This window comes from Danio rerio, chromosome 17 (assembly GCF_049306965.1).
Source record: "Danio rerio strain Tuebingen ecotype United States chromosome 17, GRCz12tu, whole genome shotgun sequence".
NCBI lineage: Eukaryota > Metazoa > Chordata > Actinopteri > Cypriniformes > Danionidae > Danio > Danio rerio.
This window is the reverse complement of record NC_133192.1, coordinates 49,112,711-49,137,548: the sequence shown is the minus strand read 5'-3', so window position 1 is coordinate 49,137,548 and position 24,838 is coordinate 49,112,711. Positions and strand designations below refer to the sequence as shown.

Sequence of the window (24,838 nt, the reverse complement as noted above, 5' to 3'; positions counted from 1 at the left end):
CAACTTCTCTTACCCAAAATAGCCGTAACGAATTTACCGGTATTTTAAAAAAGGGTCTGTTCACACATACAGACCTTTCCGGAAAATTGGCAGTAATTTTCCAAAAAGGTCTGTATGTGTGAAAGGGGCTTTTATCGGTTATACAAATACATTTTATGGTTTTGTTATTATACTGCTTTGTGTAGTTTAACAAAACACACACACACTATTAAAGAGGAACTATTATGCAAAAAGCACATGCATAAGAAGTTTAAACACAGTTGTGTGGCAACAGTCTGTGAATATAATCAGCTTTTAATGGTAAAAATTTGTTGATTTTATTTCTTATAATCACACTTCAGAAAAACAGCCTGCAGAAAAACTTTGATTGACATTGCTCTATAGGAAGTTGCTCTATTGGATTAATATCTGGTGATTGTGGAGGCCATTTGAGTACAGTGAACTCCCTGTCATGGTCAAGAAACCAGTCTGGGATGATTCACGCTTTATGACATGGTGCATTATCCTGCTGGAAGTGGCCATCAGAAGATGGGTACACTTTGGTCATTAAGAGATGAACATGGTCAGCAACAACACTCAGGTTGCCTAAGGCATTAACACAATGCTCAATCGGTACTAATGGGTGCAAAGTGTGCCGAGAAAATATCCCCCACACCATTACACCACCAGCAGCCTGAACTGTTGATACAAGGCAGGATGGATCCATGCTTTAATGTTGTTGATGCCTAATTCTGACCCTACCATCCAATTGTCGCAGCAGAAATCAAGACTCATCAGACCAGGCAACATTTTTATAATCTTATATTGTCCGATTTTGGTAAGCCTGTGCAAATTGTAGCCTCAGTTTCCCGTTTTTAGCTGATAGGAGTGGCACCCAGTGTAGTCTTCTGTTGCTTTAGCCAATGCGCCTGAAGGTTTGACATGTTGTTCCTTCAGAGACGCTCTTCTGCATAGCTCGGTGGTAACAAGTGGTTATTTTAGTTACTGTTGCCTTTCTATCAGCTGGAACCATTCTGGCCATTCTCCTCTGACCATCAACAAGGCATATTTGCACCCATAGAACTGCCGCTCATTTTCTGTTTTTCAGACCATTCTCTGTAAACCCTAGAGAGAGTTGTGCATGAAAATCCCAGTGGAAAAGCAGTGTCTGAAATACTGATACCAGCCCGTCTGGCACAAACAGTCACATTCAAAGTCACTTAAATCACCTTTCTTCCCCATTCCGATGCTCAGTTTGAACTGCAGCAGATTGTCCTGACCATGTCTGCATGCCTAAATGCATTGAGTTGCTGCTTATTGGCTGATTAAAAAATTGCGTTACCAAGCAGTTGGACTAGTTTTATCGAATAAAGTGGCCATTGAGTGTATAAACTGTGTGCCTTTAAAATAAACTCTGATGTAATCGCCCTGTTAGTATGGTTCATTTAAACAGATATGAACACTGCCATCCCAAATGACCACTAAACAAGTGGGCAGAGATCACTAAAAAGATGGGTCTTGGTCCACTTTCAAACAAACTCAAGAGGGGTTCAAGTGATACATGAGCACAACTTTGACCAAAGCCATCTAAACAAATCTAAAATAGGATTTGTTTGCCACAACTTACAAGATGCAATGCTGCATAGGGATTCACATATATCTGACTGACTGGGTTCAAGACTAATTAAAAAAAACAAAAGCTGCTACATGGAAAGTGTCAACTGTTGAGACTTTTGGGGCAAATTTCAGAACTTCTAGTCACATGTTATGTTGGTTCTCCTATCCATCCTATTGGCAATTAAGCAACATAAACAATAAGTATGGTCCAGCAGAGCAGCGCGTTTAAGCCTTATGTTTATGATAATGTGAGGTCTTATTATCATTGAGAAATGCACTGAGGATACTGTGTGATGCTTTAAAGATGATGCTTTGGCTATAAGGTGTGATATTTGCAAGCGGTTGTTGGTGGTGCAATTATGGAGCGACTATAAATTGAATTCTAGGAGGGAGCTGTGCAAAGTATTACCCTCATACAATCTCTGGTAAAATTACTGTGTGCATGTATTGTACCTATGGACAGTGTTCTGCTGGGCTGAGACGTCCATCCCCACAGGAAAGTACATGTTAAAAAATAATAACTCCAATTCACCTCAAACAATGCATCCGGCGGCACAATTTCGCACAATTCCATCTTAATCCCCCACTGACACACATTATCTGGACATGGCAAACAAAAAGAAACTGTGTATATGATTCAGAAAATATGCATTTTATTTTCTACTGCTGTTATTTTAATCAAGTCATTAATCAACTGTAGTATTACACAGCCCTATGGAACGCATGCATTCTGGTAAGGGCTGATCCTCTCCTTGCATGACTCCCATTAAAAATCGCCTGTGGAGACAGTTTGGGAAATGTAATATTATAGCAATATTGACTTCTGATGCAACAGACACAATCTTAGGCCTGCAGGCAAGGGGAAATTAAAGTGATGGCACAGCACAGTGAAATAGCCCTATTTCCCCCATTCTGAATGGGGTAATGAGGGTTTAGACATCTTCATTAAATGTCTGTTAAGGAAATATTACTGCACATCTTTAAATGGGGCAATTGGTCATGCTGAGTTGAAGAATATAAGGCGTGTAGTGCACAAAAATTGTTAAAGGAATCTTTCAGGTTAAATACTGCTTGAGGTCTAAAGCGAAAGCATTTCTTCATCTACATGTTCGGATGAACATGATATGGGGAAAGCAAAATGTTTTTTGCTTTGCATTTTTGAAAAGTTTTGCATACAAACGACAACATTTTCAAAACGTTCCCAATTCACATGAATCTGTAAAAATGGTCCCACTTTATATTAAGTGTCACTTATACCTGTGAACATGGTAACTAGGTGTAAGCAGGGGTATCGCTAGACCCCATTTACTGGGGCACGTGCCCCAGTAAAAATCGCCAGTGCCCCAGTAAATGCTTTGAGATACGATTTACTTTATATGCAAGCGGTAATCCCAAAATAAAGACGTTAATCTCCATGTGCAAGCAAACCAACTCTGATGAAAGCAATGTAGTTTACTCATAAACAAAACTGAGCATGTGCACATAAAAAAAAAAACATACTCACACGCCTGACACTGCCGGTGTAAGTCCTGGTTGTGAAAAATTGCGAAAAATAGCCGCGCTGCTCACGTGTCTTTTGTGCGAAGGTGTCAGCATGCAATGAGATATGCAAATCGACAAAAATTAAGTTTAAATAATTTGATGGTAATCTTATTTAGACTGAGCAAGGCTCCTGATATATTTTTTTGTTTGAAGCAAAAGGAGGGATGATGAGTCAGGAAAGTAAGACTTAATAAAGCTAATTCTCTGCCATGAGTCAGGTCTAAGACACACAACTGATAATTCTATAAAGTATCTTTTTGGTATTCTTTAGAATTGTCTAGAGAATTTTATTCAAATCAAGTAATATTCATGCTAAAGATTTCTTAATTATTTAAGCATCACTCCAGTTGTGTCTTTTAGATTGTTTTCCAGTTAAATTTAGGATTAATTTCTGTAATTTATTTAGAGTAATAATTGTATAAAAACAATAATACTGTTTTTTTTAAATAATTATAATATATATATATATATATATATATATATATATATATATATATATATATATATATATATATATATATATATATGGCTCGAAAGACCCACCACTATTTTGACATTCCAGAATTTGGCACCTCATTTGTCCTATTTTTGACAGTATGCCACGATAAATTGTGAAAATAACCAGAAGCCTTTAAGAAGAAAAACCAAAAAAAGAAGTTTTTTATCATTTTAACAAATTTTGACTGACGAAATGAGCTGGCCAGTTCGTTATTTGCCTATAGGCTATAGTTTTTAATTTAAAGATGATAAGCACCTTGACAAACATGTAAGAAGTATTTTTGTTTCATCAAAAAGTGTGGTAATGATAACCATCCAACAAGATAGCACAAAATACTGCTTAAAATATAACTTAAATGCAGTATTTAAATCTTGAATATCTGAAAAAAGAACCTCCCCTTTTAAAAGGCTGGCCATATATTTATTTATTTATTTTTATTTATTTATTTTATTTTTTTTTTTTTTAGGGGGAGCTGTGGCCAGTAGAGCTTTATGTCTAACAACGCCTCTGTGTGTAAGTAGTATGTAATTACAGTGTATGTACACACTGGTACATTATATTTACTTGTGTAATACTGGTGTAACTACACACATGTAACAACCCACTAAATAGTATGTGTACGTTCAAATGTGTAACAGGACATTGTAACAACATTAACAAAATACACATCCGTAACAAGAATTATGTAAGTGCATTGTGTAACAACAATATATACTGGCAGGTATTTTCCCACTTTCACACATGTTTACATATCATGTTCTCTTGAACATTGTGTTAGAACATGAATGGCAGAATTAATGCTTCATTCGTATGTACATACACTGTGTAGGTACATACTAGTTATAGCTGTAAACTTACATGGTAACTAGATGTGTAAGCGACACAAAGTGGGACATAAAAAATGACTAAAAATGCTGTATTATGCCTGCTATGCCTGTAGTTGGGGAATATTGCTTTGTAAAGAAACACTAGTATTATGCACCTGTAAATATACAGCACTGTATAGTCCACCATTGTGTATTTGGTGCATGCCTATACTGCACATTTTAGTGCATCTGCATGAAATTGCTGTTTTCAAAACAAAGCAAAAATAAAAATCTGATATTTTAAGTGGAAATGGTACTTTTACAAAATAGGGGGTTCTCAGATGCCAAAAAATACAGTTGTTGTATAAATAAGTGGCCAAAAATAGCAAACTGTTTTCCATTTTTTGATTAAAAGGGAGTAATACAGTTGAAACAGGGGTCTATAGGTTAATTACTCCAATGACTAATTGGTTTAAAAGCAAAAGTGCAACGATTCACACAAACAAATATAAATATTGGGGCTTTCGCACTGAGTATTTATAGGAACACTAGAAACAAGGCAGCAGGGGTCCAGTCTGTGGATTACTTAATTAGCTGAATTTGGACATTGACGATTTGACATGATCAAGGAACTGTTTGTTCTTCAAAGCTCATTTGAGATTTGTAGTCATAGCAACATGTCAGCACCAACTTATTTAATTTAAACAAGATTAGATCAGGTCATTTCAAGCAAAGGTAATACTGAAAGTATATATCAAATTCTGATATTTTTACAGTAGTAACCATATATACATACATACATACATATATATTAAAAAATTAAGTATTCACCAAAATACAGGAACCATTTCTGGGTTTTTTGGGTAAGCAAGTATTTTACAGTACTTCTGATTCGTGAACATGTTCAAAGTACCAGGTCAGTGAAAGATTAGTTATCAAGATTAAAGGATCCAGGATCTGTCAAATCAGCAGTGGTGTAAAAAGTAAATGAAAATTCCCAAATTACTGTAATTGAGTAGTTCTTCTCAGGAATTGTAATTTACTAAGCAGTTTTAAAAATGTGTACTTTTCCTTGAGTAAATTTTTAGTGCAGTATCGTTTCTTTTACTCCACTACTTCCCTTCAACCTGCAGTCACTACTTTATTTCTTTCTTGTCTATGGTGATTGGCTAAAGTACAAAAATCAGTCCTGTGATTCCTGTCCATTAAAATCGCACTTAAAGAGTAAATCACATTTGAACAACCTCAATAAATGGGTGCTTTATAAATGCAGCAAACCTTTTGAAAGCATTAAAAATGTCCAAGAAGATGTCCAAAATCTTTACACACAATAGCCCCTTTCACACAGTGATACCGGTAAATATCCGGAAAATTTACGGAACGACATTACCGGTATATACAAAAAAGCGCTGTTCACACAGGCGAGGACGTTACGGAATTTTTCCGGAAAAGAGCATTCACACATCCATTCCAAAATACCGGTAAATTCTGACATCATTCACCACAAATGAGCTTTAAACGGCTGCGCTTGTATTTGTAAACATTTGACTAAATTACAAACTCTTTTGATGATCAATATTGTAAACAACTTTCACAGGATCATATTCGCATGTCGAGATGTTCATAATATGTGCGTGTGCTGGCGCTTACAGGCTGTTTCATGGGCACACGCAAAGCTTGAAGGTAAACAAACAACGGCTTATCATAAGCATCTTATCGATGATTATTTGCACAGTTGGCATTAAGATAAACATATAAACGTTATCTGACTAACTTCTAGCAGCTAAATGTGTCTGGAAAAATATTGAAAGGCTTTTATTCTCACAAACCGCGCGGACGTAAATGCGTCTGACTGTTGTGATTGGCTAAAGCAGAAGTCTTACGTCAGCACGTTCTAGACGTGCACGCGCTTATTCCGGAAATCTTCCTTCTGCGTTCACACAGCGCAGCATTCCGGCAAATTGCCGGTAATGTTACAACTTCTCTTTCCGGAAAATAGCCAGAACGAATTTACCGGTATTTTCAAAAAGGACCTGTTCACACATACAACCTTTCCGGAAAATTGCCGGTAATTTTCCGGAAAGGTCTGTATGTGTGAAAGGGGCTAATGACCCCGAGACTGTTTAAAAACTGATGACTGAAATCACTAAACATCCTTAAAAAAAACGCTAAATGGAACGAATGAAGAATGAAAAGAAGGGCAGAATGAAGGAAGGGCCGAACAAGGAATGGAAGAAAGGACCAAATGAAGTAAAGAATAAAAAAACGAATGAATGAGTGAAGTAATGAACAAACGAATGTATGAAAGACAAAACAAAAGAAGGAAGGAACAAAGATACCAACAAATATATGAAGATCATTAAATGCACTACAGAATGTTACATCCTGCACAAACTGCATGTAAATGCATTAACTTTTCACATTGTAATATTCACTACTCTTAAGTATTTTTAAAAGAGCTACTTTTTACTCGTACTTTGAGTAATATTTACAACAGATACTTTTACTCTCGCAACATTTTTGGGCAAGTAATGGTACACTTACTTGAGTATAATTATTCAGTACTCTTTCAACCCTTGCAAATCAGCTTGATCGTTTAAGTGACGTACGAAGAACGAACCCCAGGTCAGTTCCCTGAGAACAAAATGTTATCCCAGGGCGTATTTCTTGGTTGCATTCAGATCATCAACAAAACTGGGAATTTTAGTTCCAGAAATGCCATTTTGAGGAACTAAATTAGCTCTTACTTCAAAACAAGAACTAATCCAGAACAATAGGTCTATAATGCTGTAACTTAACTGTGATTGGGTGACTTGCCATTACTTACAAACACTTGCTTTAGGAAGTCGGAGGTGATTTTGAAACATTGTTTAGTTCCTATTGTGGTTGGTTAGACCCTTCTGTGAAGTAAGTCAGAATGTAGCTCATAACTAAATTACTCATAGTTTCTTTGGTGTACAAAAAACAGGTACTTCAACCTGGAACTATAAAAAATGCCCTGCAAAAGCCCCTTATCTGAACTATTTATTAATTTAGAAAATATCTTAACCTGTAAAGCTATTTAACGCTAAAAAATATGATTAAGTGTTATAAGATTGTGTTATTTTTATACTGTATATTGTGTTGTTTTTATTGCTTTTTCTAACGCCATCCATTTTCACTGTACACGCTCCGTTATTTCCTCGTTTGGCTGTGGTAATCAACAGCAGCTGTTGATATGCTGTCAAGTTGTATCTAATCTGGAATATTCCATTTTTTTTATTTATTTTTTGTTGGCCTGAAAAACAAAGAGTGGGTGTCATAACTAAAGAGGAAATGCATTTAGCAAAACGAATGGCTGCAAACCAGAGCGTTTTAGAGATTAGACTGGCTAATAAAGCATATGCTTAAGCTGCCAGGAGCTGTTGTTTCTGGGTCGGTGATTTACCTGACAACAGTGGTATGCGGGAAGGGGCAGCCAAGGGACGTGGGAAACTACAGCTTTTTTTTAAGTCATAAACAAATACACAACCATACTGCACTCTTGAAATACATATTTAATAACACAGCTTAAATAAAAAAAAATCTTTAAATACCAAATTTAAATTCAATCTTTAAAGACCTTCATTCATCCAAAAATGTAAAGACTGTTATGACTTAATCATCGTGACCTTCTTTCTTCTGTGAAACATACTCTAGAAAGAATATATTTTGAAAATTATCAGTCTTTTCTTTGCAAATAAATTATTGGCTATCAATTCTTTAAACTATTATTTTGTGCATTTTATATTTGTATGATGTTTGGAGTGAGTTATGGGTACCTAAATGATTTTTAGGTGAACTATCTCTTTAAATGCTTACATTTGCATAGGCTATTATCTTCTGAAACAGGTAATGCTCTCATGAAGCAACTGTCTTGCTAATAAACACAGCTCACCATAGAGAGCCATGGGGTGACTAAGAGCGAGTGGAGGGTCCAGTGAGGAAAGCGCAGTCATGACCATATGGTAAAGAGCCTTATATGGACACAAAAGCACCGAGACAGGTGGGCACCCGAGCCCGGTCAGCTGTGATATGAGCTGGTGCATGCAGAACTGGACTCGTCTGCTCTTGGCTGTTGTGCAGCTTCACAGGTGCAGTGGACCCGGGACTGAGGAGGATGGGTGAAGTCACCTTCGGTGGACACGCAGCCACTTTTATTATGTAATTGACATCATGAACATACTGAAAATGCTAAGTAATCATTGTGTGTAATTGCACAAAATGTGTTTTGCCATAGAAATATTTTAGGTTCCCCAAATAAACAATCATACCCCTTTTAGATTCATTTCCAGTGGGAAAAAAAGAGAAATTTGAAGCCAGAAAGATGGCTTTAATTATAGCCTTTAAATTATGAACGGCAAATGCTGACTATGCAATAATGTAAAAAGGCTTTACCGTACTGCACAATATGTCTAAATATGTAAAACTATACAGACAAGACAAGCTGACCTGGTAAGACACTAGCACCAGAGTGCCCAATTTATGTTTCTAAAAAGTGTCATATTACCTTGAGTGCATTTTTAGTGCTGTACAAGTACTTTTACTGCACTATATTTATTCAACATGCAGTCACTACTTCATATGTTTATTTTGTCTTGCCTGTGGTGGTTGGCTAAGTAGCAGAATCAAGACTGTGATTGCTGTCCAATCAAATGCACAAATTGCATGTGCTGCCTGAGTTTGGATTGCAGCACCAACTGCTGGACACTTGTAGCTTGCTAATCAGGGTTCAAAGTGTTAACATATTGTCAAGGATAGATTTTTGACCCTTAGGTTACACAGATTTTACTCTGCATGTAATCACATCAACCTAAATCTTTAGTCGTTTACTTTATAAGAGAAGTGTAAACTTCTATACAGGTTTTCCTCTATATTAGGCACTTTGTAAAAAAAAAACAACTTTGATGACCTACCACTTTTGATAAGATTCTGAACTTCCAGTTCAATGAACACTTTGCTCAACTATGGGCAATGTAAGAGGTGCAACACAACAAACAGAAGCAGATCATGTGATAAAGACAACATGAACATGGTCAAAGCGGTCCATGTTTCATCAGTGGTACAACCATAATTTATGAAGTTACGACAATACTTTTGTACATGAAATAAAAAACTATTATTTAATTAAAAATGTCTTCTCTTCAGTGTCAGCTCATGTCACACATTCACAAGAGTACGATGTGCTGACATTGGTACATTTCGATTAAACTAATCTGAGCTAAAAAAAAAATGCATGTTATCATCTTGAATATTTTAGAACCCTTGTTTGTAGTTTGAGAGCTCTTAAAATTCATCAAAAGTAATTATTTGTGTTCTGAATATATGAAAGAAGGTCTTGGAAAGATATAAAAGTGAGTAATTAATGACAATATTGTCACTGTTGGTTGATCTAACAACACTTCCTTAACCTCAAATGCTATGTTCTTCAAAATTTTACATACAATACATTTAAAGATTTTTTTTTACACATTGAATATATCATGCATGATTTAAAAGTTTTTAGTGTATTTTATAAACAAATATATTTAATATATATTCCTATATATCATTATTTCATAAATACCATCTCAGATTTTGAAAGCTAGTGCATGCTTTTGTGACTTCTAGGCTTGATTATTGTAATGCTCTGTTTGCTGGCAGCCCAGCATCCTCTATTAACAAACTTCAGCTAGTACAAAATGCAGCTGCCAGAGTTCTCACCAGGTCTAGAAAATATGATCATATCACCCCAATTTTATCCTCCTTACACTGGCTGCCTGTTAAGTTTCGTATTGATTTTAAAATATTGCTTCTTACCTACAAAGCTTTAAATAATCTAGCTCCTGTTTATCTAACCAACCTTCTGTCTCGCTACAATCCAACCCGCTCTTTAAGATCACAAAACTCAGGGCTTCTAGTAGTACCTAGAATAGCAAAGTCGAGCAAAGGAGGTCGAGCCTTCTCATTTATGACTCCTAAACTCTGGAATAGCCTTCCTGATAATGTCCGAGGCTCAGACACACTCTCGCAGTTTAAAACTAGATTAAAGACCTATCTTTTTAGCAAAGCATAGACTCAATGCATCACTTAGCGGTATGATACATGAATGTGCCCCACAAAGGTTTTTGCATCTCGTTTACATACACTGTGAACAGCAGCTATGCTAATTATTCTCTTTATTTTCTATTTCCACCTGGGGGTACTCATCCTGAGGCCCTCAGATTATGCAGCGCCACTGATTCAATCCAAGAAAGTTTTTCATAATGCTGGACTAGGCTGTATCCTGAGCAGCTGCTGTGGTGGTCATGAAGGAGTGGAGAGCAAGAGACTGATTCCTGTGAAGCTCCAGGGACAGACGAGTCTTTGCTAAGATCCAGCATTCTCCAGCCTCCTGTGCCTAGACTACAGCTCTGCACAAGACATTTGGCCATAGGAGAAATGGTTGTGTAAATGAGCCTGGTTTCTCTCAAGGTTTTTTAATTCTTCACTTTCGCCTATTAATAAATTTTTTTCCTCGCCGCTGTCGCCACTGGCTTGCATGGTTCAGGATAAGTAGAGCTGTGCATTGATGTATTTGCTCTGCAGTGTTTGAACTCTCAGTAGTGATTATTAAACCAAACTGACCTGAACTAAACTGAACTGAACTTAAACACTGAAAACTGAACTGACACCATTTCAATTTACTATGATCTTTCATTTGAAGTTGCTTTGACACAATCTACATTGTAAAAGTGCTACACAAATAAAGATTAATAGAATAGAATAGTATAGAATAGAATAGAATAGAATAGAATAGAATAGAATAGAATAGAATAGAATAGAATAGAATAGAATAGAATAGAATAGAATAGAATAGAATTGAATTCCACTACATTTGGGAAGTCGCACATTTTTTCTAAATGATTTGCTAACATTGTCTTGATGTGGAATATAAAAATTTAGGACACTTGTTGATATTGACCCACAATCTTAAGTCAGTCTCCATACAATAAAATTTATTTACTGATTAGTTTGACTTTTAAATGGTCGATGTAGCATGTTAGGTGCACTACAAATAGCTTTTTTTATATATAAATTTGTCAAGATATGTACTTTTTTTGTAAAAGTAAATAATAAAATCCAAATCAAATGATTTTCAATATAGGACTTAATTTTTCTTCACTGTAAAAAAATTATCTCCCTGACATTTTTTTGACCCACCATAAAAATAAAAATAAAAGAAATTCCTGTATCCTGTGTTCCTCTCATTATACATTTATGTATATTATAATACATTAATAGATCCAACCACAAAACTGTCAGGGAAAGACGGGGGTGTGACAAGCATTATTAACGTCATTACGCACTGAAATTCCTCAAATCTAAAGATGGCAGAGAATGTATAGGGCATAAAAAGGGGAGTGTCAGAATGGTGTTGGGTGCCAGGCTAGCAGCCTGGGGACAGGCCTGTCCGGTAGTGATCCTACTGAGAGTGGCACGCCACCTCAGCATTGCCACTGGGCACGGGCGAAGCACCTAAGGACCCCAATGCCAACCCAGAAGGGAGTCCCAGACTGTGCCGGAAGAACTGAAACCCCTAAAACTCTCCCTCCTCCCAGTCCTGGCATCTCAAGCCTGCCAGCCTCTGCTCTGAGCCCAATAGACAAGCATGAGGCCAAACCCCAGCCTAAGCCCAGACAGATAACCATCAAAACCTATTACGCTTATGTTTTCAATTGAAAACATAGATTATATACTGAAACTTAAGAGCTAAAGGGGTTTGTGTGTTATGCGTGTGTGCAATCAAATCCTCACTGCCATTAGTTGCAGGAGGAAGATGGGTTGCAGAGTTGAGAGAGCCAAAGGAAATGACTTTTTTGGTTGCTGTAATCCAAAATTGGATCTAAATCCTCTGAGGCTTAAGAGCAGAGGTTGCATTGGACATGTAACTGCAGCCAAATCTCTGGTCAGCGTGGCTCATAAAATTTCAGCAGAGTGAGAGCATGTATTACAAGAGCTAACATGCAGACAATAAAAAACATGCAGCAGGTACTGCCTGTTTAAACCAATTATCTGCTGGCTGAACTTCAAGTCCACAATGGTGTAATAGCAGTACATTTGTAACCTAATATTAAAATTAATCCTTACCTTCCTAACCAAATGTCAAATTCCCTGACTGAGTGAAAATCTGAATTTACAAGACATACTGTATAATGAATGAAAACAAGGCACTACTGTACTTTGCATAAAATTGTTTGAATTTGAATATAGTTTATATCCACCACCAGTGTGCAGCATCCACCTGGATGACGTGACGGCAGCCATATTGCACCTGACTGCACACCACACACCAGCTGATTAGTGGATGGTTAGCAGGCCAGAAGGCAAATTTGGCCAGGATTCCGGGGTTAAACCCCTACTATTTTCAAAGGACATCCTGGAATTGTTAATGGACCTATTTCACAAGACACGTGTAACGGTTATTATAATGTTAAATGCTTGAAAGTTTTTACTATTCTGATTTTTAAAAAAACGTTTGAATATTTATGCATTTATTTATGTATTATACAGGGCTCGAAATTGCGACCATTTTGGTCAGTAATTTTATCTATGCGACCTTAAAATATATTTGGGAGCATTTCTTCGAGTGCTTAAAATTGTTGTGTGCGTTTTTACCAGTTTTTACTGCAAAATGTTCACCACATGCGCGGATTCGGGAGACATTCACGCAGAATGCATCTCTAAGCTGTTTGTCTGCACTTGGAAAGCGAAACACAGCGCTCGGGAATGGTTTAAAACAGTTGTCATGTCTACTTGCTGCAGTAAACAAATCCAAGTCCGTAATGCTTGCCCTGCCTTTGCGCTCTTCTTATTGGCCCACCACTGCTCTAGCACTGAACGCGAATGATTGATTAATATCAGCTGTCAATCACTCAGCGCCTTCTGACTTCGGATGACAGAGAGCTACTACCGCGAAAAATTGTAAAGCGCTGAAGATGAGAATGAAGATAACGCTGACAGATTTAGTTTTAGAAACCATCTAGTTACAAATAATGACACATCTTACTAGTGATCATGTGCTGAATGTTAATCCACCATCTACACTTTTCCAAGAGTAGAAGACTTCCATTGGCTTCAAGTCCGCTATGAAAAGTCTGTGGGATGGAATTTTGAGGTAACTGTTTGCCACATCTAGCACGAGAGCTTCTGTTTAATCCTTCATATAATCGACAGATGCTGTCTGCCGTGCAAGGGGCAGTTATATGTCAAATTGAACACCACGAAGGCTACACCATCGCAAATGGGCTTACACTGAGTAAACTAATATCGCTACTCATGAAAAAAACAGTATTGCTATTAACATGTATGCATAAATTAAGGTACAGTATGTGCCTAAAGCATCAGTGCAATATTAGACAGCACTTGTGAGAACAGCACAGTTATACCGTTAACAGATTCATTCAAGCAGTGCGTGCAGGGCCGGTGAGCGCTCCGTGTATCTTTTGCTCACTCAGTTCTGTTATAAAAATGTATTTTCTTGTGATAACGGGATTTCGTTGAGACATATTTTCCTCACGCTTGCATATATGTTTTTTTTAAAACTTGTTAGTTAGATTAGTGTTGATTTCAAATACAATAAATATGTTTGTATAAAATGTGTAGTAACGGTGCTCATAATTGGTGGGTGCGACTGAATTTTGGCTGATGCGCCTAAATTTTTAAAGGTAGGAGCACCGGTGCTACCAAGCAAAAAGGTTAATTTCGAGCCATGATTATATCATGTTTGAGTCAAATTACACAAATCGAATTAGCACCTATTCAAGGTGTTTCTAATGCATGTCTATGGGGCTGAGACTTAATTTCATGTTATTCTCTTCCCTGGCTGCCATCATCAGTCTTAAAGAATTTGTTTTCCATTTTCTGAAAGTCTTGATAACACCATCGTGGAGTTTTTCTTTTCTTTTTTCAGTAGATAGAATTGTAAAAAAATATATATTTGTTGTACTCTCCCATTCACTTAGCTTTACCCAGCTATAACTCCTTCCTCTACAGAGAAACTCAGAAATGTGTAAAGGGTCTATGACCACAGAGAGTCAGGACCTCAGTTTGACATATCCAAAAGACAGTGATTACTGAGCAGTATAGTGTCCTCTTCACTATACTGGGGTGTTAGGACCCACAGGTTAAGCACACAATCCTGGCCTCACTAACACTTCTTCTGGCAGCAATCTATCTTTCCCATGTGGACTCCAATCCAGGTACTGACCAGGCACAGCCCTTTCTTAACCCTCTGGGGTCTAAGACCGCGTATACGTGTTTTGACCTGTGGTGTCGTCAAACTACTGAAATGAACTTAAATTACACTTTCAGTTTTAATCGTACAGATAAAATCAATACATCAATCGAATCTGTTATGTGTCTACTTTTTGTTGTGTACACTCACAACAACAACAAACGTGTGTGCTTTTGCAAAATAAGGAAAACAAACACCGTAGGCATTCTGTCTTTTCTCTCTCCGTGAACTGCTTTTAGAAGTGCGTCAATAAACTGCGCTGAAACTCCGCGAAAACAAAACGCACAGAGATGAGATGTGTATCTCTAGAAAGCTTGACGTGTCTACTTTTAAATGCAACTATGTACTGTATGTTGAAAACAAACATTGCTTGAAATAGTAATCAGTATGAAACCAAGGCTAATGTCTAGTTACTCAGTCTGATCTCATTAGTTTTAATGCGACCAAGCCCACGAGACTTTGTTATTACAAGCATCTGCATAAAACGCGTGCAGACTGTGGTCAGAAAAACAAGTCACTAAAATGATAGGAAACTCAGCAAATATTCAACAAAGATGATGATTTATGACATCTATATAAAGCTTGATATGTCTACTTTTGCATTAACCAATTTAAATCGAAAACAAATAATCTATTTTTATGTAATCCGTATAAAAGTAAGGACTCTAAGTATGGATTCTCCTATATCGCCTCATTACAGCTAACATGATCCCGCCCCTCAGTAAGCAAGCTTCATATGTAAATTACCAGATGTGAAAACAACTGTGGTAAAGGACCAGTGGCAAAGAGAGCTAAAGTAGGTAAGAAGTGCTCCGAGTTTGGTCAGTAAAGTGAGTAATGTTGGTCTGCGTCATGCCAACAAACTATTAGATGAAGATGTAGCCTTCAACTTCACTAAAATGTATAAAAACGCAACAAAACTGGACCAAGAAAAAAATCCTGCATCTGTCAGTCTTCGGTGATGTCAAGAAGAAGGCCAGGGGTTACAGTGAAATACTGCCTTTTTTTCTGCGCTCCTCTGCAAGGCTATAGAAATATATACATTTCTAAGTGTCCTTTGTAAGTTTATTCTTTAAATAATTTCTGTGAATACCGAATTAGAGGATGAGAACTTGCGCCAAAAGCTGTTGTGATGCGCGCAACTGTTTAAAAGATTTCATTATAGCACATGGTGTGTTTTTCATCTACTTTCTTTTGCTCGGTTATTTTTGTTAATATATATTAATTATCATTCTTTAACATAACATTGCTCTAATAGGAGATTACCAAAACTAACTCAGAATCTTATTATTATTAATCAATCTTTGTATGTGCTATTCCATAATGATGTATTGTTTTTTTAACCAATTTAAGATGTTTGACAATGCTAAGATAATATGTTGCATTTTGGCATGTTTTTTTACTTATTTACGAACAATTTATGGACATAAATTTAAATAAAAAATATCCTGGATTTGAAGAATATTGTGGTCATGGACTTCATTGAGCTCAAGTAATAGTTAAATCTATAAAAATTGTGTATGAACTTGATTGTTGATGTCTTAAATAATAATGTCAAATAATCAACATTTTTCAAAATGAATATATCTCGTTTTGCAATGAAACTCTTCAATTACAAATAACTTTTTCAGTAGATTTCATATATGTTAGTTTATAAAGTTTGCAGAGTTTTATAGAGTGCACTGACTCTCACAAGTGTATCTCCAGTTATTTTGTGTAATTATAATATTTTAAATTAACTGCAAACAAAAAAGTGCATAAACTTTGCTTTGATTCCTTTTTGAAACTCTTCCGAGTCACATACCTGTCTGATGGCTCATTATGCAGCTCATTATGCAGGTCTTTGTCTTATCAGGTGTGACTCACTGCATAGTAATGATAGTTCATGCCTTCTCGCATAAAGCATTTTCACTCAAAAAGTGACTTAAAAATTTTAATTCATTATATTTTTTTTCTGTGAGCAAGTGAACAAGATGATTCTCACATCATTTTGAAGCAAAAACAATAGGCTACAAGATCCAGATCTCAAAACTTTTGTGCACAAATGTTCTCTGTTTTTCACGGGCTTGTTTCAATGACTTTCAATTTTTTGTTTTTCACTAACCACGCATAAACGTTTTTTTCTCAAAAACAGAAACACATACAAACATTCTGCTAAGGTATTATTGTAGCCCAACTTGTGCTGTTTATAGTGTTATCACTTTAGCCGTCTTTATGTTTTTAAGATACTGAAAACAACACAAATGTCAGTGCATGTCCAAACTTTTCCAGAGCCCCAAAACATACTCAGACCCCAGAGGGTTAAATTTAGTGGACGACCATGTGAGAGTTGCAGAGAGCTAGCTGTCTGCTAAAAAGGCCTAACTATAGCAAAGGCAAAACATATGAAATAATATGATTAAAAAACAATACGGTACAGAAAAATTACATTTTGATAAATGGACACCAATGACAAACATTATTCACTGATACCCCATTACTTTGACAAAAAATATGTAAAAAAAAAAAAAAACTTTAATGTCTTAAATAGGCAGTTTAAAGCTTAAAGATATTCCAGAATTCCATGAGCTGTGTGAGCCCTGATAAATAAGGAAGTATGTTCAGAGGAAAAACAAAATTCCTGAAAAAATTATTAATACAAAGGCATATAGTTTACTCGTACAATTCAAAATCACTCACTACTTGCTCAAGTGGTTCCACACCTGTGTTTTTATTAGGTTGAACACAAAAGAAGATTTCTTGAAGAAAGCTGAAAATCTGTAAATTTTAACTTCTACAGTATATGTTTTTTCCTACTAATGAAGTTAATAGTTACCTGTTTCTAACTTTAAAAAAAAACTGTTTAATAGACTTGAATCGACTAAAACTTGGATCTTTCTCCCAATGTAAAGGACAGTGGTGATGAGAAAAAAAGGTTCATGATTCTGAAGCTGATATCAATAATGTTTAGGACAGACATGTCTGCACTCATTTTTTTCATGTAACAGTAAACTCATGTCATAAATGCAGGCATCTATTGGATCTCCAACATGCTTGTTCATCAATTTGTTTAAAAACCTTCTATCTACTATCTTTCGCAAATAACGCAGATTGCGTTTGAACATTCTGTCCTGTGGGTACATGGACATATCACGATACACCAAACAGTGATAACATTCACAAGAGAAAAAAGTAGAAAACCATTAGAAGAGCAATAACTAAAATGAATGATTAGAAGATGTATAGCATTTATACCAGCCTTTAGAAGGGAACATTGCTGTTTATAATATTTAATCTAACTGGACCATAGCAGGCCTTGATATTATCTTGAAGACAGGTCCGCAGGTAATGCTAATATCATGAAAAAAGGACTTTACAGGAATATGCTAAATAAAGAGAACCTGAAATACTTTACAATAAACTATGCACATGAAAAGGGTTTAAAGCAAACTAAAAACATTAACATTCAACTTAATCTGGGCTCTTTGACAATAAAAATGCCATATGAAACTATGAAACAAACTATGAACTGGCGTAACATAATTTCTAACTAAATCACGGCACCACAAAGTTCAAGGGTTTGAAACTGTTTGCTCAATATGTTAAGAACAGATGTCCAAAAGGAAAGACAAACACTAAGAAAGTATTTACTGATTAATTTACTCATTAAAATTATATTATATATATATATATATATATATATATATATATATATATATATATATATATATATATATATATATACAGTAGAAGTCAGAATTATTAGCCCCCTTTTGATTTTATTTCATTTTTTTAAATATTTCCCAAATTATTTTTAACAGAGCAAGGAAACTTTCACAGTATGCCTGATAATATTTTTTTTCAGGCGAAAGTCTTATTTGTTTTATTTCGACTAGAATAAAAGCAGTTATTAATTTTTTAAAACCACTTCTGGGACAAAATTATAAGCCCCTTTAAGCTAATTTTTTTTCAATAATCTACAAAACAAACCATCGTTATAACTTGCCTAATTACCCTAACCTGCCTAGTTCACCTTATTAACCTAGTTAAGCCTTTAAATGTCACTTTAAGCTGTATAGAAGTGTCTTGAAAAATATCAAGTAAAATATTATTTACTGTCATCATGTCAAAGATAAAATAAATCCGTTATTAGAAATAAGTTTTTAAAACTATTATGCTTAGAAATGTGCTGAAACAATCTTCCCTATATATATATATATATATATATATATATATATATATATATATATATATATATATATATATATATATATATATATATATATATATATAGGCCACAAGTTACATTTGCTGTTTTAGTGAGGGCATAATGTCATTATATGTTACTTCTCGTTCTCTTTAATAAAATACAATCAGAAAATACAGGCTCAAGTTGGATATTTTTAAGTCTAATTGTTTAAGATATATGGGAAAAAAGTTAAAGAAAAATGGAAGAATGAATAAACAATAGTTTCTGTCTTAGTTTGATCTGCATTTCAGCCAGATCTGTTGTCAATATTGCCTGAACTGATGGGATTGTGAATGCTGTAAAGTACAAACAGGTTTTAATTTGTCATGTAATTCCTACTAGAAAGCACATAATTTGTAATTGATTTATTGTTCAGCATGATAATTCTTTCAAACACACTGCTAATGTAATAAAATCATACTTGGAGAGAAAAACAGCTGATGAAAAATAAACAGTCATATTATGGCCCCCACAGAGTCCAAACTTGAATACTGTATACAGTATGTATAGGCAATATTATAGGCAGTATAAGACTCACCTGGAGAGAAAACGAAAGATTGAACCTTCTAAATCTAAAGGAAATCTTAGACATTCTGAAAGATGCTTGATATTAAATAGCACATTATTTCAGAAAAAACACACTAAAAATTTCAAGTTGTTACTTGGTGCTAAAGAGGTCAATTTAAACAAATACTTTTGATTCGAACAATAATATAGTTCTGAATATTGTTCACATTTCCCATATTTTTTGTTTGTATATTAAAGGTGTGGTTCACCCAAAAGTACGCTTCATACCTTTTAGATACATAGATTTGTGCAGAAGTCGTAGGCTCCCAAAGCTGGCGGTGGCCTAAGACTTTTGCACAGTAGTGCATATCTTTTTTTAACCCTGCCCTAATATTTACACCTTCATCGAGACATTGCAATAATCCACATGGGTGTATAACAGTAAACTTGCTGCTCAGGTATCACAAAATTTTTTAACCCTTAACTGATGAACAAAGCAGAACTTTACAGTATTTTACAGTATAAGAGTGGTGTACCTGCAGACGGTGAAGCAGAGGGCTCCACTCGCCCCGGCCCCAAACACAGCACACAGCACATTGATACTGTGTGCCGGAGAGCTAAGAGGCAGCAGGGAGAGCATCAGAGAAGACATCATGGTGAAGAGAGGATATCCTGGAGGATGAGCCACCTGTGGGGAAAAAACACTACTGTAAACCTACACGTAGAACCACCACCCATCATCATACAGTTCAGCTTTCAAAGGCAGACCTCAGTTTTACGGGTTACAGCGCCACACTGTCCTCCCCCTCCCTCAAAGTCTGATCTCCTGTCTCCTTGCCTTCCCAGCAATTAGGCACTAAGTCCCCTAAGGAGCGATAAGGACTAGAGCTATTAAAGGCTGTCTCGCTCCTACTAGCCTGATAACGCACACACAGGCACAGCAGGCTGGAAAATGCTGCGCACTTGAGCGAAGAGCAAGAAACCACTCGTAGAAGTGGTTGTTTGAGGGATGGATTGGAAACTCGGTGGACAAGCGGGTGTCTAAAAGCTAGTATGAGTTCAAGATCAAAGCAGGAATGGGGGTCCCAGCCAAATGATCCCTCTAAACAATTTTCATAAGGCTGAAGGCCATGTCAGTTAGCTTTACTGAACTGCGATAAGCCATAGTCAGGGAGTCTATAACTCATGAAGTAACTACATATTACTGAGAAATTTTAAAAAGCAATTCAAGTGTACACATGATCAAAACACATAAATTAAACAACTAGTTAAGGGAATGGCAAACTAACTGTGTTTACCCAAGGAGTAGTGAAAAATGTCAAATGTAATGTTCTATTAAACAAAAAAACATTGATTCAACTAAAGATTTTTAGGAAACTTGCTGCAGATTTTTTTAAGTTGACTCAATTTAAATCGAGTCAAGTGATACTTGGCTTAAAAATTGAGTCAACTCAAAACAGTTGTGCAGCAATTAGCCCTACGCTGCGTTTACACCAGACATGGAGGAAGCATCAAGCGTGAGTGATTTACATGTTAATTCATACTAGACATCCGTCAGCACGAATGAAGCATCGCAAGTTGAGCGTTTTGCACGACTTTTGCACAACTTTAACCAATCAGGAGCTTTCTCTTGTAGGGGCGTGATCATGATGTAGTGCCTGTTGTTGGTGTCCCAAGGGGAAATTGTCTTGCCAACACCAGACAACAGCTCATCAAGCTGGACTTGGCTTAGTCAAAAGCACCACTGGATACCTTCATAATCCAGGTATAGTTTCTGGATGAGTTAATGAAATAACAGAGCTGAGTGCACCTCTGAAAGGATCTAGTGGTGCCGAACGAATCTACTCTGTTTTTCAGCCTTCCTAAAGCAGAAAGCACAGCTAATCTTTCAATAAAATCCATGTCAGCCATTTATCCACAAAGTTAGAGTCACCGGGCAGACAGAAGTCCTACCCATGACGCTAATCTATTGTGAAGTGAATGTGACGTGCAAATGAAGCGAGTAAACTCTAAATGTTCAGTCATCTATTTAGGCGCGAATAGCGCAATTCGTCCACAGGAGCCATGTCCGCTGTGGCGAATGAATTATTATATCAGTGACTATTCTATTGACATTATAATATACATTTCCTAAATAAAATAAATCCTAAATGGAGTGTACCAAAAAATTTTATTGATGAAATTAATTTTGTAATCTAAACTTAAAATTAAGAAAATAGGCAAATGGGAGGGGGTGGGGGACAGTCATAAATAGAATTGCACTTTATATTCAAAGACAAAAGTCAGAAACGTATCTTATAATTGTTAGCGAAACTAGAAATTGCTAAATTATAATTTTTTAAAAATCTGAATTGTTGTAAAACTCACAATTTAGAGTAAAAAAATTAAAACTTCAAGTTGTTTACAAAATAGCAATATAGATTTTTTTTTTATTATTGTGAGAGTAACATTTTGAAAAATGTATTAATAGTACCAAATATGTGTCTTTTAAAGAGGGTTAAGCTGAAAGCATCTGTTGCATACAAGATCTGATAAACATCTTTGAAACACATTTATACATTTTATATAATACTGTTAATTACTTATCTTGTAGGTACAGTACTGTCAAAAATAGTAGTACAATAATGTAGAAATGTTTATGTTTCTTTTAAAAAACATCTTAAATTAATCAAAATTATTGAGATTTTTTGTATACACTAATAATTTATACATGAAATAACTGTATACATGGAAAAAAATGCTTATGTGATGGTAACGTTTCTTTACTTTACCCAGTGTATTAATTTTTATTAAAGTTATTAATTTATGCATAATGATTATTATTGTTATTTATTTGTTTGTTTATTTGTTCTCATTCCTGTCAAAATAAGATCCATTTAAGTGGTCTGTCAAGTAAGGGTAGGTAGGACGGCAAGAAAAAAAATATTACTTGTGGATTTATTTGATTCTGAAAATTGCAGATGTGAAAATAACAAATGTATAGATAAAAAAAGATGTAGAAATTCAAAATAATTTAAAAAATAAATAAATGGAGAATACAAATACGTAAATTGACAAATGTATATATTGGTATATTACTGTTTAAAATATTGAATGTATAGATATGTGCTAACTGAAATGTAAACCAAGTATGCTGTTAAATAAATAAGTGTAGGTGTTCCACACCTGATATCAAGACTTCATGAGATGGATTGCTTGAGGGAAGAAACTGTAGGTTAAATGTGGTGCAAAATGTTCTGTAGCATTGACCAGACGGTAAAAGTTCAAAGTGCGAGTGTGCTGGATGTGAGGATTCCAGAGTGATTTTGCCAATACCTCTCTTCGTTATATAGGAGTCGAGCAGGTGTCTCTTCAAAGGAGAGGCGGTGATTTGGATCACATCTTAGCTTACTGGATACATTAAATACTTCAATCCCAAATGGTTAAAATATGGACTCTAATCTGAGTTTTTTCAAACCAAGTATCCAATATTGATATATATTAAATTTATACCCATGCATTTTGATAAAGCTAATTTAATATTATGTAGATTTTGTGGATTAGTTTTTTATATTTTTGATGTTTGTATATCTTGTTTTGTTTGTATTTTTAAGTGTTAAATTGAAGATTGAATTAAGATAGCTCCATCTGTGAATAATTGTCCATGTAGAGCAGGTCAAAAAAAAAAAAAGTATTGAAACTGTCAACATTTTACTCAGAAAACGCATTTTTTAAAGGTGCTGTTGACTAGAAACTGTCCCCAGTTGTAAAACACAGCAATCCAAATAAACAAAGAAAACAGAACTAAACATTACGGTATGTGTAATAAAATTAAATGACACAGGATTAAAAGTAATGAACACATGAAGAAAGGGAGATGTAGAAAGGCATGGAAAGCCCAGACAGAAGCTAAAATCTTGTTTTTAGAATGCATCCCTCATCAGACGAAGCTGAAACTGCTATTCCAGGGGTGTCCAAACTCAGTCTTGGAGGGCCGGTGTCCTGCATATTTTAGTTTCAACCCCCATTAAACACACCTGAATCCACTAATCGAGCTCTTTCTAGGTATACCCCAGGGCCGAGTTTGAACACCCCTGTGCTATTCCCTTGTTAAGTCATGACTAGGCCCACACGGAATCTGCGCACTCAGAATTCCACAGATTTCCGCAGATTTGTAGCCATTCATCTATTCTTTTTATTTACTTGAGTTAATGTGTGTAAATTTATATTTATTCAGTTTTTAAATTAATTTCAGTATATATATATATATATATATATATATATATATATATATATATATATATATATATAGACTAATATGAAAATATTCATACAGTTTATTTACAATACAGTTTGTAAAGTAATATTTTCTGTCTGTTAGTATTTATTACATGAAAGACTTGCTTTGCTTTGTGAGAAACTTTCCAAATAAAGTGGATCTAATTGGATTTACATTGTGAACATTAAATAAAGGTTAAAAAGGTATTATTTTTTATTTCACATATTAAGTTTTTAGTTATGATACTCCCAAAATCATTCAGATTTTTAACAAAATTCTTAGCAGAAATAGCAAAAAAGTCTGCAGATTTTGTCTGGTCTCATGACATATGGTATAATGTTTCAGGGTCCAAGCCGCTACTTATTTGAATTAAGAAATTATTCGTTTATGACCACTTTTTAGTCATATCACACAATAAAGTGATTTTTATAGAAAATCAGGGTGTACACAACAGTCTCTGGACTTGCTGCATCACAAACACCAATATCTAAACAATTTGTTTAAAAAATATTTACTTTCTGGCCATCTGATATATGGCATGGATATATATTGTGATCATGATTTTCATAAGTATTACATTGCTTTGTAAACGTTTATTATTACCAAATGTTGAGTCTTCCCGTATAGTTTATTAGAGGGCTTGGACCCGGAAGCTGCTTCACGTGACGTCACACTTAACAAGCAGATTATCATGAAAGCATTTTATGCTAAGTATTAAATACATTCAGTAATAAACTTTCAATACTTTCTCTTTATGTCATTCCATTGTTATTAAAACAAAATTGTCTTTTTTTTTTTTTTGTATTTGTATGCTTGAATTGCTTGGGTTTTGGGATTGTTTTACCAAATATCTGGGTCAATGTCATGTCAGCAGCACCTTTAGAACTATATTTACCTGGAAAATTATGACATGAATGTTTTTACTTACCGTATATCTCTACAGACAATGTAAAAAGCAATACATTGACAAAGGCTCTTGGCCTTTGCAGTCAATTTTCTACATTATTACTTCGCTTATAGCATAATTAACTTTTTTAAAGGGCAGCTTGACTGTAGTTGAAAGATTTTAAATTATGAATCAAATCAGAAGCAAAGTAGCTTCCCAACAAAACCTTATTAGACACCTATA

The 24,838-nt window shown here is 35.2% G+C and overlaps 1 protein-coding gene across 19 annotated transcripts in view; it reads right to left on the bottom strand.

Moving 5' to 3' along the window:
• Positions 1–24,838, bottom strand: part of tmem260 (transmembrane protein 260) — a 177,224-nt gene that overhangs the window by 141,674 nt on the left and 10,712 nt on the right. For all 19 annotated transcript variants that reach the window (XR_012392994.1, XR_012392993.1, XR_012393003.1 and 16 more), the window contains one exon: positions 19,988–20,139. Coding sequence is in view for 4 of the 19 variants with exons in the window: in XM_683011.10 (XP_688103.5) it covers positions 19,988–20,139 (152 nt within the window). In the remaining 15 variants the exon portion in view is untranslated. The remainder of the gene's footprint in view (positions 1–19,987; positions 20,140–24,838) is intronic.